The following is a 15,455-nucleotide window of genomic DNA, read 5'->3' as shown; positions in this document are numbered from 1 at the left end:
ATGCAAAATTCTGTTTGAGGTCCCTCTTGGATTTTTTTAACATATCAGAACACTTCTTACTGTTGGTTTAGACTCTTGAGTCACCCTGTCTCCAATTACCATTCTTACAATCTCAGTAAGAAGTGACCCCTGAGTCCCAATACAGAAGAAATATGACAGTGTTGTTACCAAAAGAAAATTATTACATTTTCTTGTTTTCTTGACACTGCAGCTTGAAAACATGGCTGGAATTTTCTGGTCCTACCGCAGTAGGTTCTCTAGTGGTAGATGTGGCGACTGCGACAGGACTGGAAGGGTCTTGCTGTGAACAGGGGCCAGTATTTTCATGATGCTGTAGGGCAGGGAATTCAGGCTCTTGGCCCATAAGCAGCACATCGCAAGCTTAAAGCAGAGGGATGTTACTTTGAAGGAAGTCCCATCAAAGTTACCTTGATGAGTTTCTGCAGTGCATCCTGTAGATGATGCCCGTTGTGTGGCGCGTCTGATAAATAGACAAGGCTGATGTTGCCAGGAACAGAAGGCTTTTATTCGCTAAAAAGGAACGATGTGGAACAGACAATAAACAGAACAATACTGGGCATGAGGATCTCCCGACTGAGGCCGGAGGGGGAGGGCTGCAGCCTTTATACCCTGAGGGCGGAGCCTCCAGTTAAAGGTGCAGCCGAATTAAAGGTGTCAGGGAGTGTCTCATATATGAACAGTAGTGGCGACAATATATACAGCTCAACCGTGCCGAAGGCACGACAGTGGTTTACCACATTCACCCCCTGTTTAAAAAAGGTTCGCCAGGGCGAGGTGGTACATAGTGGTTCATACTTTCATAAGTTCAGACAGTCCGGTGGGCGGGTAGTCCACTGCGACCGCCGTAGTGTGGGTTGGGGTGCTGTTTCGGGGGGCTGTGGTGACGATCCCGAGTCTGGTCTGATGACGTCCGCAGTTCCTTCTCGTCGTTGGGTACGAGGAGGGTGCTCCTGGGTCTCAGGCGTGCCGTACACAGGGGCTGGACTAGCACAGTGCCGCACTGGAGCGTCAGGATGGAATGGTGTGTCAGGGTGGGCATCGGGGGTGAGGGGCGAGGGGCCGTTGGGTGCGGTACCAGCGGGGGCCAAATCCCGAATGGAAACCGTATCCTCCCGCCCATCGGGGAACGCCACATAGGCATACTGGGGATTTGCGTGGAGGAGACGGACCGGCTCGACCAGTGGATCCGCCTTATGGGTCCGCACGTGCTTCCAGAGCAGGACAGGCCTGGGGGTCGTCAGCCATGACGGTAGCGAGGTTCCCGAGGAGGACTTCCTGGGGAAGACAAACATGCATTCGTGAGGGGTAGCGTTCATGGCAGTACACAGCAAGGAACGAATGGAGTGCAGGGCGTCGGGGAGGACTTCTTGCCAACGGGAGACTGGAAGGCCCTTAGACCGTAAAGCTAGCAAAACGGCCTTCCAGACGGTGGCGTTCTCTCGTTCCACTTGCCCGTTTCCCCTGGGGTTATAGCTGGTAGTCCTACTCGAGGCTATGCCCTTGGAAAGTAGGTACTGCCGCAGCTCGTCACTCATGAAGGAGGACCCCGGTCGCTATGAATATAGCTGGGGAACCCGAACAAGGTGAAGAGGCTATGCAGGGCATTAATGACAGTGGCGGAGGTCATGTCTGGGCAGGGAATAGCAAAAGGGAACCGCGAATACTCATCTATGATGTTGAGAAAATACATATTGCGGTTGTTGGAGGGAAGTGGCCCCTTGAAATCGACACTGAGGCGTTCAAAGGGGCTGGTAGCTTTGATGAGCTGTGCTCTGTCCGGCCGATAGAAGTGCGGTTTGCATTCCGCGCACACCTGGCAATGCCTGGTGACGGACCTGACTTTGTCAATGCAGAACGGCAGATTCCGGGCCTTGACGAAGTGAAAGAACCTAGTGACACCGGGATGGCAGAGATCGTCTGCAGCCGGTCCAGGTTCGCGCTGGCACAGGTCCCTCAAGACACAGCATCTGGGGGTTCATTGAGTTTCCCCGGGCGGTATAAGATATCGTAGTTGTAGGTGGAGAGTTCGATCCTCCACCTCAATATCTTATCATTCTTAATCTTGCCTCGTTGCTCATTGCTGAACATGAAGGCAACGGACCGTTGGTCCGTAAGAAGGGTGAACCGTTTGCCCGCTAGATAGTGGCGCCAGTGCCGCACGGCCTCTACGATGGCCTGCGCCTCCTTGTCGACTGAGGAGTGTCTAAGTTCAGGGCCTGGAGGGTACGCGAGAAGAAGGCCACGGGTCTGCCCGCCTGATTAAGAGTGGCGGCTAGGGCAAAATCAGACGCATCGCTCTCTACTTGGAAGGGGATGGATTCATCCACTGCGTGCATGGTGGCCTTCATAATATCAGCTTTGATGCGGTCAAAAGCCAGTCAGGCTTCCGCCGCGAGAGGGAAGGATGTCGATTTCATAAGCGGACGGGCCTTGTCCGCGTACTGAGGGACCCACTGGGCGTAGTAGGAAAAGAAGCCCAGGCATCTCCTCAGTGCTTTAAGGGTGGTGGGGAGGGGAAGTTCTAAAAGGGGGCGCATGCGGTCAGGGTCGGGGCCAATGACCCCATTCTCCACGACACAACCAAGGATGGCGAGCCTGCGTGTGCTGAATATGCACTTCTCCTTGTTGTAGGTCAGATTGAGAAGTACCGCCGTGTGGAGGAATTTTTGGAGATTAGCATCGTGGTCCTGCTGATCGTGGCCACAGATGGTGACGTTATCCAGGTACGGGAAGGTAGCCCGTAGCCCGTTCTGGTCCACCATTCCGTCCATCTCACGCTGGAAGACCGAGTGATGAGTCTTAGTGACCGAGTCTTAGTGACGCCGAAAGGGACCCGTAGGAAGTGATAGAGCTGGCCAGCGGCCTCGAAGGCGGCATATTGGTGGTCTGATGGGCGGATAGGGACCCGGTGGTATGCCGACTTCAGATCGATGGTGGAGAACACCCGATATTGCGCAATCTGATTGACCATATCAGATATACGCGGGAGAGGGTACGTGTCCAGCTGCGTGTACCTATTGATGGTCTGACTGTAGTCAATAACCATGCGCATCTTCTCCCCAGTCTTCACAACCACCACTTGGGCCCTCCAGGGACTGGTACTGGCCTCAATGATCCCTTCCCCCAGAAGACGCCGCACTTCTGACCGGATAAATGCCCGGTCCCCGGCGCTGTATCTCCGGCTCTTGGTGGCAATAGGCTTACAATCGGGGGTGAGGTGCTCGAAGAGCGAGGGAGGGGTAACCTTGAGGGTCGAGAGACCGCAGGTATTACGCGGCCGCTGAGCATTCAGCTGCGGGTTTCGGACCGAGATGGAGGGGAATGGCCCATCATAGACCATCGTGATGCTTCCTAGGTGGCACATGAAGTCCAGCCCTAGTAATACGGCAGCGCAGAGCTGAGGCAGCAGGAGGAGCTTGCACCTCTCGTACATTGTGCCACGTAGAGTGAGGCTTGCTACACAGTAGCCGAGGATACTCACAGACCGGGACGTTGATGCCATGGAAATGGACTGCTGCATCGGCAGCACTGACGGCCCGAAGCGCTTCACCGCAGCCGGGTGGATGAAGCTCTCGGTGCTGCCCGTGTCAAACAGGCAGTCAGTTACGTGGCCATTTACATCGACGCCCATAGTTGACCAGGCGAGTGGGCGAGGTCTGGAGTGGTCCAGCAAGACTGAAGCCACTGTCGGAGCAGGCGAGGCGTCCGGAGTAGCAGGCACCGTGGACGCGGTGGACGGAATCAAAAATGGCGGCCCCCGTGAGTATATTGATGGCACCCAAGATGGTGGCCCCCGCAGGTCGCACGTGGCCGATGACGCCCAAGATGGCGGCCCCCACGAATCGCACGCGGTCGACGGCGCCCAAGATGGCCCCCGCGATCCGCACGTGGTCGATGGCGGCGGGGAGGGTGACTCCCGAGGGTCGCATGCAGCGCTGCTGGGCTTTGAGGCTGACTTTCCCCGGCCTACCTTAGCGTAATGCCCCTTCTTCCCGCAGGCAGAACAGGTAGCATCCTTTGCAGGGCAGCGGCGTCGTGGGTATTTGTCCAGACCGCAGAAATAGCACTTTGGGCCTCCGGGGACGGCAGCTGTGGTCCGCTCCACTTCGGGACGTGGCACGGCATACGCTTGGGACCCACCCGGGTACAGCGGCGCTGGCGATCGCGGCGCCCACGGTGTGCTCACATGGTCGGGGGTATATGCGTCAAGGTTTCTAAAAGCCACCTCCAATGAGCCTGCAAGTTCCACCGACTTCGTAAGGTCGAGCCCACCTTGCTCCAGAAGTCGCTGCTGGACGTACGATGACCGGATACCCGCGACGAAGGCATCCCTAATGAGATGGTCCGTATTCTGAGCGGCCGAGACGGCTTTGCAGCCGCAAGCCCTGCCGAGTGCCCGCAGCTCCCTCAGGAATTGCTCTGTAGATTCCCCGGGCTGTTGCCTGCGTGTGGCTAGCAGGTGTCTTGCGTATACCTCGTTCAGCCGCTGGTTGTACTGGCCCTTCAGTATCTCGATTGCCTCGTCATATGTAGTGGCGTCGCAAATCATTGCGAAGACGTGTGTGCTTACACGGGCGTGGAGCACATGGAGTTTGTCGCTGTCCGTCACGACGACCGAGGTGGATGGGGTGATAAATGCTTCAAAACAATGAAGCCAGTGGTTAAAGATTTTGGAGGCACCAGCAGCCTGAGGATCGAGATCTAACTTGTCTGGTTTTAGCAACTGCTCCATCGCCTTAAAAACGTTTTAGCGAATAAAATTGTGGCGCGTCTGATAAATAGACAAGGCTGATGTTGCCAGGAACAGAAGGCTTTTATTCGCTAAAAAGGAACGATGTGGAACAGACAATAAACAGAACAATACTGGGCATGAGGATCTCCCGACTGAGGCCGGAGGGGGAGGGCTGCAGCCTTTATACCCTGAGGGCGGAGCCTCCAGTTAAAGGTGCAGCCGAATTAAAGGTGTCAGGGAGTGTCTCATATACGAACAGTAGTGGCAACAATATATACAGCTCAACCGTGCCGTAGGCACGACAGTGGTTTACTACACGTTGCAACCACAATGCACTACCGATGGAAACTTCAACGTATGTAGCACATTTCGCAACCACCAGACATCTCAAAGCACTTTACAACCAGTTAAGTTTTTTTCTGAAGCGTACATTTGCGTTATATAGCAAATGTGGCAGCTAAATACCCACAAACAGCAATATGATAATGGGCAGACAATGTGTTTTTCTAACGTTGATTAAGGGATAAATCTTGGCTAGGATACTGGGGATAACTCTCATACCCCTCTTTGGAATAATGTCATAGTCAGTGACATTTTTACATTATGTCCATTTAACCCAGGGAGAAATGGCAAACACTACAAGTGTTTGCCACTACAAGGGGGAGTCCCTTCCTAACTATTGTTGTGTCTGCAGAGGTTATTTTACGCTATCGCCACATGAGGGTGAAGTACCACAGGCTACTTGTTTGTCCTTGGAGGGAGAAGTGACCTGAGGTTACAAATTCAAGAGAATCATCCAAAAAACATACTGATAAATTAAAATGTTTTGGGCTGTTTGCTTCCGCTCCCCCCCCCCCCCCCCCCCCCTCCGCCCCACCAACCCCATAGTGTTTAGCAGTGCTTCAGTTTAGAATCATAGAATTCCCACAGTGCAGAAAGAGGCCATTCGGCCCATCGAGTCTGTGCAGGCTCTCTGAAAAAAAATCCCCAGCACATTTTTATCATGGCTAATCCACCTAACCTGCACGTCTTTGGACTGCGGGAAGAAACTGGAGCACCTGGAAGAAACATTTTGTTTGAACTTGTGTGGTAACATCTCCGTGACAAAATATTTTGTGTGCTGTGGGCCAGAACGCTTCCTTTAAGAGTTAGAACCCTTACATAATTGGAACTTCAAAAAAAATCTTGCCGTCTTTTGACAGTTGACCCTTTATCAAAGGCCATTTTGTAGGCTGTTGCTGGGATTATAGTCTTTATCTGTTTTCAATGCATACATTGATGGTTCAGTGTCCTGCCTGATGTGACACTGAGTCAAAGCTAGGGTGCGTAAATATAAAACCCCATTGGGAATTCAGGAAAAACTTCTTTAGCCAAGAATGAATAAAGATTAGAATGTAGAACTTGCTAAACATGGAGTAGTTGGAGTCAGTAATACTTGAGGTGAAACTAGTAAGTACACAAGGGAGAAAGGAGTAAAAGGTGAGGAGGAGTGGGCAGAGACTTTTGTAAAGAATAAACACTGCCTTTGTATGGTTGGGCTGAATGACCTGTGCTGTACTTTCCAAATAATACAGTGTAGAACTTCAAAGCAAGTTGGTGGAATGGGCGGACAGTTCAATTCAGAGAAGTGCTTCACTTTGGTGGATTAGAGTTTGCACGTTCTCCCCATGTCTGTGTGGGTTTCCTCCGGGTGCTCCAATTTCCTCCCACAAGTGCAGGTTAGCTGGATTGGCCATGCTAAATTGCCCTTTAATGTTCAAAGATGTGCAGGTTAGGTAGATTAGCCATGCTAAGTGTGCTGGATTATGTAAATACAGTAAGAAGTCTGACAACACCAGGTTAAAGTTCAACAGGTTTATTTGGTAGCAAAAGCTTTTGCTACCAAATAAACCTGTTGGACTTTAATGTGGTGTTGTGAGACGACTTACTGTGTTTACACCAGTCCAACGCCGGCATCTCCACATGATGTGAATAGGGCAGAGGGAGGAGTGCCTGGGTGGGATGCTCTTTCAGAGAGTCGGTGCAGAAGGAGACTCTTTCTGTGCTCTGACCTGACTACTTTCATGAGAACAGGAGAGAGAATGCGGGGTCGGGGGAGGGGGGAGCTCCCCATGTCTTCTCTCACCATTCCCATCAAACAAAACACATATTATCTGATCAATGACCATGATATTTTATTTGAAGGACTTTTCTCTGTGCAAACAGACTGCTTCATTGCCTACACAACAGGAACATGGTAAAGAGCTTCGGAATGTTCTGATGTGATAAACTACGATTTAACTGCTGCCAACCATTTTAAAAATAACATTTTGGACTCTGCTTCTACAACAGTTGGTGACCAAAAGAATCCAGCACAGAGTGGTTAGCACCGTGATGCACTATCAATAAGGCGAAAGACTACCGATATGCCAATATAAGTGTAGGCTTTTATTCACAACAGAATCAGGAGCAGATCCCAACAATTAACCGACCTGGACTGAACAAGGGGGAGGAGACAGCCACCTTTATACTAGGTGCTGAGGGGAGGAACCAAACTGGAAGGGGATGTGTCCAGGTATGACAAGCACACACAACGGTGGTCCATATAGGACAAAGGCACAACTGAGGTCCACCACATTCACCCCTTCCTTTTAAAAAAACAATACGGGGGTGAAGCGGAAACAATATCACAAGTCCAGACGAACCGGTGGCTTGATCCGTCGTCGCGATCGTCGTAGTGCAGGTCGCAGAGTCGTCCGAGCAGGGAGCGATGTCGGCCCAGGCTCCGTACAGTGAGCGTCGAGAGAAGGCGCTGGGTGGTGTGAAGCGGACCGATCCGTCGTCCCGTCCAGTCGTCGGGTACTGCGTGGCGACGGCTCCGGCGACTCAAGCGAGCTGTACATAGGGGCGAGAGGAATGGGCTGTGGCCCTGGTGGCGTATGGGGAACAGTGGGAACTGGAGCTGGGGGGTGGGGGGCTGCAACAGGATCTGGGCACACTACATTGGGGACAGGGACTGAGGGAGGAAGAGGCGTAGCAGTCTCCGAATGGACGACACCAGGGACCGTGGGGCGGAAGGACGTGGTGACCTCCGGGGCACCCGCGGGTGCCAAGTCACGGACAGAAACCGTGTCCTCCCGCCCATCAGGGTACGCTACATAAGCATATTGGGGATTAGCATGGAGCAGTTGGACCTCCTCGACCAAGGGATCTGCCTTATGGGTCCGGACATGCTTCCGAAGCAGGACGGGTCCCGGGGACATCAGCCAATCCGGGAGCGAAGTACCCGAGGAGGACTTCCTGGGAAATGAAAACATCCGCTCGTGAGGGGTCGTATTGGTCGCTGTGCACAAGAGTGACCTAATGGAATGTAATGCGTCCGGAAGGACGTCTTGCCAACGGCTGACTGGAAGGCCCCTAGACCGTAACGCTAATAGAACGGCCTTCCAGACGGTTGCGTTCTCCCGCTCTACTTGACCATTGCCCCTGGGGTTATAGCTAGTGGTGCGGCTGGAGGCAACGCCTTTGGCGAGCAGGTACTGCCTCAGCTCATCACTCATGAAAGAGGACCCACGGTCGCTATGAATATAGGCTGGGAAGCCGAACAGGGTGAAGAGCTTGTTCAGGGTCCGAATCACTGTAGCCGTGGTCATGTCCGAGCAGGGGAAGGCAAAAGGGAAACGTGAGTATTCGTCAATGATATTCAGGAAATAAACATTGCGGTTAGAGGAGGGGAGGGGGCCTTTAAAATCAACGCTAAGGCGCTCGAACGCGCGAGTGGCCTTTACAAGGTGCGCCCTACCTGGCCGGTAGAACTGCGGTTTGCACTCAGCGCAGACCCTGCATTGCCTGGTAATCGTCCGGACTTCCTCAAGGGAGAAGGGCAGGTTACGGGACTTGACAAAATGGAAAAATCTGGTGACACCCGGGTGACAGAGGTCGTTATGGAGGGACTGTAGCTGGTCTAGTTGGGCAGTGGCACATGATCCACGGGACAGGGCATCTGGGGGCTCATTGAGCTTCCCAGGCCGGTACATGATGTCATATCTGTAGGTGGAGAGCTCAATCCTCCACCGCAAGATCTTGTCATTCTTAATCTTGCCCTTTTGCCTGGTGTTAAACAGGAAGGCAACTGACCGCTGGTCCGTAATTAAGGTGAATCGTTGGCCCGCGAGATAATGGCGCCAGTGCCGGACGGCTTCCACGATGGCCTGGGCCTCCTTCTCGACCGAGGAGTGTCGAATCTCAGGGCCTTGTAAGGTCCGGGAAAAGAAGGCCACCGGACGGCCCCTCTGGTTAAGGGTGGCAGCTAGGGCAAAGTCAGACGCATCACTTTCCACTTGGAATGGGATGGATTCGTCCACAGCGTGCATCGCGGCCTTCGCGATGTCCGCTTTGATGTCACCGAAGGCCCGACAGGCCTCCTCCGCCAGGGGAAAAGAGGTCGATTTTAGGAGCGGACGGGCTTTATCTGCGTAACGGGGAACCCACTGGGCATAATAGGAGAAGAAGCCCAGGCATCTCCTCAGTGCTTTGAGGGTAGTAGGGAGGGGAAGCTGCATAAGGGGACGCATACGGGCTGGGTCGGGGCCAAGGACACCATTTTCTATCACGTACCCAAGGATGGCGAGGCGGCGTGTCCGGAAAACACACTTCGCCTCATTGTATGTGAGGTTCAGGAGAGTGGCCGTACGAAGGAATTTTTGTAGGTTGGCATCATGGTCCTGCAGGTCATGGCCGCAGATGGTGACGTTATCCAGATACGGGAAAGTGGCCCGTAGTCCGTGCTGGTCCACCATTTGATCCATGGCCCGTTGGAAGACTGAGACCCCATTGGTGACACCAAAGGGGACTCGGAGGAACTGGTAGAGGCGGCCATCCGCCTCAAAGGCAGTGTATGGGCGATCCTCCGAGCGGATAGGGAGCTGGTGGTAAGCCGATTTCAAATCGATCGTTGAAAAAACCCTATAGTGCGCGATGCGGTTGACTATGTCTGCGATACGGGGAAGAGGATATGCATCTAGTTGGGTATACCTGTTTATGGTCTGGCTGTAGTCAATCACCATGCGGTGTTTCTCCCCCGATTTAACTACGACCACTTGCGCCCTCCAGGGGCTGGTGCTGGCCTGGATAATCCCTTCCTGGAGCAAACGTTGTACCTCGGACCGAATGAAGGCCCGGTCATCCGCACTATAGCGCCTACTCTTGGTGGCTATAGGCCTACAATCCGGGGTGAGGTTATCAAATAACGGGGGGGGGGTGATCTTGAGGGTCGAGAGACTGCAGGTGGTGCGCGAGGGGCGCTGCAGTGACGGTGCCTGGCAGATGGAGAGCGGGGGATAAGGGCCATCATACTGCAGGGTGACGCTCCTATGATGGCTGAGGAAATCTAACCCCAGCAGTACAGCTGCGCAGAGTCGCGGCAGCACGAGGAGCCGAAAACGCTCGTAGACTGTGCCCTGTACCGTCAGCGTCACCAAGCAGCACCCGAGGACCTCCACTGAGTGAGAATTCGAGGCCATGGAGATGGTCTGGCTCCAGGGTCGCACGGGAAGGGCATATTGACGCACTGTGCGAGGGTGTATAAAACTTTCCGTGCTCCCACAGTCAAACAGGCAGTTTTCTGCATAACCATTTACCTTGATCTCCATTATGGACTTGGAGAGTTGATGTGGCTGCGACTGGTCCAGGCAAATCGATGCCACTGTTGAATTAAAGAAGAATCCATCTTCGTCGCCGTCTGATGACGTCACGGATGAAGCTTCCTGCTCAGCTTGCCTTGATGCCAGTCTCAAAGATGGCGACTCCCGCACTTCCGGTGACCGCATCAAAGATGGCGATTCCCGCACTTCCGGTGACCGCATCCAAGATGGCGATTCGCGCGCAGCCGCCGCCTGCATCAAAGATGGCCGCGCCCTCGGAGCACACATGGCTCCACGAGTCTTCAGAAGCGGCTTTGCTCTGCAGACTTTAACAAAGTGGCCTAGCTTACCGCATCCGGAGCAAATCGCGTCCTTTGCCGGGCAGTGACGCCGAGGGTGCTTAGGGAGGCCACAAAAGTAACATTTGGGCCCTGCTGGAGCAGCCGTCGCAGTGGAGCCGTCGGTGGAACGGGATCCAAGGTAAGACCTGAGATTATGGGAGGCTGCTTCTAACGTTTCAGCCATCGTGGCCGTTTTCCGGAGGTCTAGGTCATCTTGTTCCAGCAGACGCTGCTGGATGTATGTAGACTCAATGCCCGCAACGTAGGCGTCGCGGATCAGATCCTCCGTGTTCTGAGCTGCTGAAACAGCCTTACAGTCGCATGCTCGGGCGAGGACTCGCAGGGCGCGCAGAAATTGGGCGCACGATTCTCCTGGCTGCTGTTTGCGGGTAGTTAGGAGGTGTCTGGCGTAAACCACGTTAGGGCTCTTTCGGAACTGCCCTTTTAGGAGTTCGATAGCGTCCGCGTAAGTAGCAGCGTCCCGGAAGATTCCATAGACAGTTTCGCTTACCCGGGCGCGGAGCACGTGGAGTTTAGCAGCGTCGGTGTCGATGGCCGTAGCGGTGTCGACGAATGCTTCGAAGCAGTCCAACCAATGATCAAATTTATCAGAGGCTCCAACCTCTTGAGGGTCTAAAGCTAACTTGTCGGGTTTTAGAAACTGCTCCATACTAGTAACTGTTGTGAATAAAATTGATGCACTATCAATAAGGCGAAAGACTACCGATATGCCAATATAAGTGTAGGCTTTTATTCACAACAGAATCAGGAGCAGATCCCAACAATTAACCGACCTGGACTGAACAAGGGGGAGGAGACAGCCACCTTTATACTAGGTGCTGAGGGGAGGAACCAAACTGGAAGGGGATGTGTCCAGGTATGACAAGCACACACAACGGTGGTCCATATAGGACAAAGGCACAACTGAGGTCCACCACACACCGCTGCCTCACAGCGCCACTGACCCGATTCCCGGCTTGGGTCACTGTCCATGTGGAGTCTGTACATTCCCCCCCACCCCCCCCCCCGCCGTGTCTGCGTGGGTTTCCTCCGGGTGCTGCGGTTTCCTCCCACAGTCTGAAAGACGTGCTGGTTCGGGTGCATTGACCCAGGTGCCGAAGTGTGGCGACTAGAGGAATTTCATAGAATCATAGAAACCCTACAGTGCAGAAGGAGGACATTCAGCCATCGCTTCTGCACCCACAACAATCCCATGTAGGCCTTATCCCTGTAACCCCACTAATCCCTCTAACCTACGCACCCCGGGACACTAAGGGGCAATTTAGCATGGCCAAAGCACCTGACCCGCACATCTTTGGACTGTGGGAGGAAACCGGAGCACCCAGAGGAAACCCATGCAGACACGGGGAGAACGTGCAGACTCCACACAGACAGTGACCCAAGCCAGGAATCAAACCCAGGTCCTTGGAGCTGTGAGGCATCAGTGCTAACCACTGTGCCACCATACGACCCACAGTAACTTCATTGCAGTGTTAATGTATGCCTTACTTGTAACTAATAAATAAACTTTAACCTTAAGCAATGTATTTCCCTGCTTGCCCCAACCCTCTCCTTTATTACATAAATGCTTCTGTTTTCTTTTGATATTAGCGACAGAACGGAGTTGATGAAGCAGTGCCTGCTGTATAGGATATACCTTGTGCCTTGTTCCAGATGGCTGCACCTGAGATCAATGACCCAAATTGCTATCCTCTAACCGGAGTAGGCTGGGCCTCAAACCAGAACACATGTCCGAAGGAATATCAGCTGGTATGTCTGCACGTTTGGCTAGAGTAATGCTGAGATGCTCATTTCTGCTGGCATTTTTGTTTCAGGGTGGGGGATAATAAATAAATGCTCTCTGAGCCTTCATGCATTAAATTCTAAAATGGGGCTGGAGTTCAAATTTGGATCAGCATTGGAATTTCAATACATAAGAACATAAGAACATAAGAAATAGGAGCAGGAGTAGGCCATCTAGCCCCTCGAGCCTGCCCCGCCATTCAATAAGATCATGGCTGATCTGACGTGGATCAGTACCACTTACCCGCCTGATCCCCATAACCCTTAATTCCCTTACCGATCAGGAATCCATCCATCCGCGCTTTAAACATATTCAGCGAGGTAGCCTCCACCACCTCAGTGGGCAGAGAATTCCAGAGATTCACCACCCTCTGGGAGAAGAAGTTCCTCCTCAACTCTGTCTTAAACCGACCCCCCTTTATTTTGAGGCTGTGTCCTCTAGTTTTAACTTCCTTACTAAGTGGAAAGAATCTCTCCGCCTCCACCCTATCCAGCCCCCGCATTATCTTATAAGTCTCCATAAGATCCCCCCTCATCCTTCTAAACTCCAACGAGTACAAACCCAATCTCCTCAGCCTCTCCTCATAATCCAAACCCCTCATCTCCGGTATCAACCTGGTGAACCTTCTCTGCACTCCCTCCAATGCCAATATATCCTTCCTCATATAAGGGGACCAATACTGCACACAGTATTCCAGCTGCGGCCTCACCAATGCCCTGTACAGGTGCATCAAGACATCCCTGCTTTTATATTCTATCCCCCTCGCAATATAGGCCAACATCCCATTTGCCTTCTTGATCACCTGTTGTACCTGCAGACTGGGCTTTTGCGTCTCATGCACAAGGACCCCCAGGTCCCTTTGCACGGTAGCATGTTTTAATTTGTTTCCATTGAGATAGTAATCCCATTTGTTATTATTTCCTCCAAAGTGTATAACCTCGCATTTCTCAATGTTATACTCCATTTGCCATATCCTCGCCCACTCACTCAGCCTGTCCAAATCTCTCTGCAGATCTTCTCCGTCCTCCACACGATTCACTTTTCCACTTATCTTTGTGTCGTCTGCAAACTTCGTTACCCTACACTCCGTCCCCTCCTCCAGATCATCTATATAAATGGTAAACAGTTGCGGCCCGAGTACCGATCCCTGCGGCACGCCACTAGTTACCTTCCTCCAACCAGAAAAACACCCATTTATTCCGACTCTTTGCTTCCTGTCGGATAGCCAGTCCCCAATCCACTTTAACACACTACCCCCAACTCCGTGTGCCCTAATCTTCTTCAGCAGCCTTTTATGGGGCACCTTATCAAACGCCTTTTGGAAATCCAAAAACACCGCATCCACCGGTTCTCCTCCATCAACCGCCCTCGTCACATCTTCATAAAAATCCAACATGTTCGTCAAGCACGACTTTCCCCTCATGAATCCATGCTGCGTCTGATTGATCGAACCATTTCTATCCAGATGCCCTGCTATCTCCTCTTTAATAATGGATTCCAGCATTTTCCCTACTACAGACGTTAAGCTGACCGGCCTATAGTTACCCGCCTTTTGTCTCCTTCCTTTTTTAAACAGCGGCGTAACATTAGCCGTTTTCCAATCAACCGGCACTACCCCAGAATGCAACGAGTTTTGATAAATAATCACTAACGCATCCACTATTACCTCTGACATTTCTTTCAATACCCTGGGATGCATTCCATCCGGACCCGGGGACTTGTCCACCTTCAGTCCCATTAGTCTACCCAGCACTGCCTCTCTGGTAACATTAATTGTATTAAGTATTTCTCCTGCTGCCAACCCTCTATCGTTAATATTTGGCAAACTATTTTGTCCTCCACCGTGAAGACTGACACAAAAAACTTATTTAAAGACTCAGCCATATCCTCATTTCCCAGTGTTATCTCCCCCCTCTCGTCCTCCAAGGGTCCAACATTCACTCTAGCCACTCTATTCCTTTTTATATATTTATAAAAACTTTTACTATCATTTTTTATATTAATTGCTAGCCTAGCTTCATAGTCTATCCTTCCTTTCTTTATCGCTTTCTTAGTCTCTCTTTGTTGTTTCTTAAATTTTTCCCAATCACTTGTTTCTCCACTATTTTTGGCCACTCTGTACGCAGCTGTTTTTATTTTAATACTCTCCTTTATTTCCTTCGTTATCCACGGCTGGTTCTCCCTTTTCTTACAATCCTTGTTTTTTGCTGGAATATATTTTTGCTGAGAACTGAAAAGGATCTCCTTAAAAATCCTCCACTGTTCCTCAGCTATCCTACCTGCCAGCCTGCTCTCCCAGTCTACCTTAGCCAATTCATCCCTCATCCTATCATATTTCCCTCTGTTCAAACAGAGGACACTGGTTTGAGACCAAACTTTCTCCTCTTCCATCTGAATCAGAAATTCGACCATATTGTGGTCACTAGACCCAAGAGGGTCCTTCACAATAAGATCCTTAATTCTACCTACCTCGTTACACAATACCAGATCCAAAATAGCTCGTTCCCTCGTCGGTTCCGTAACATGCTGTTCAAGGAAACTATCCCGACAGCATTCTAAGAACTCTTCCTCCATTCCACCCTTACCGACTTGAGTCTGCCAGTCAATGTGCATGTTGAAGTCCCCCATGATTATTGCCGTTCCGTTTTTACACGCATCCCTTATCTGCTTGTTTATAGCCCTCCCTACCTCAACATTATTATTTGGGGGCCTATATACCACACCTACTAGTGTCTTTCTCCCTCTACTATTCCTCATCTCTACCCATAATGATTCCACGTTTTGTTCCTCAGAGCCTATGTCATCCCTCAGTACTACCCTGATATTATCTCTTATTAATAGCGCAACCCCACCACCTTTTCCTTCCTGTCTATTCTTCCTAAACGCCTGATACCCCTGGATATTCATCTCCCAGTCCTGGTCACCTTTCAGCCACG

At 51.7% G+C, this 15,455-nt stretch overlaps 1 protein-coding gene across 4 annotated transcripts in view; it reads left to right on the top strand.

The window, feature by feature from the left end:
* The window catches only part of mvb12a (multivesicular body subunit 12A), a 57,197-nt gene that overhangs the window by 19,308 nt on the left and 22,434 nt on the right, over nucleotides 1–15,455 (top strand). For all 4 annotated transcript variants that reach the window (XM_078235107.1, XM_078235111.1, XM_078235109.1 and 1 more), the window contains exon 2: nucleotides 12,327–12,485. In XM_078235107.1, the coding sequence (XP_078091233.1) occupies nucleotides 12,390–12,485 (96 nt within the window). In that variant the 5' untranslated portion in view covers nucleotides 12,327–12,389. The remainder of the gene's footprint in view (nucleotides 1–12,326; nucleotides 12,486–15,455) is intronic.

This window comes from Mustelus asterias, chromosome 19 (assembly GCF_964213995.1).
Source record: "Mustelus asterias chromosome 19, sMusAst1.hap1.1, whole genome shotgun sequence".
Classification (NCBI taxonomy): Eukaryota; Metazoa; Chordata; class Chondrichthyes; order Carcharhiniformes; family Triakidae; genus Mustelus; species Mustelus asterias.
This window is presented reverse-complemented; position numbering and strand designations above follow the sequence as displayed.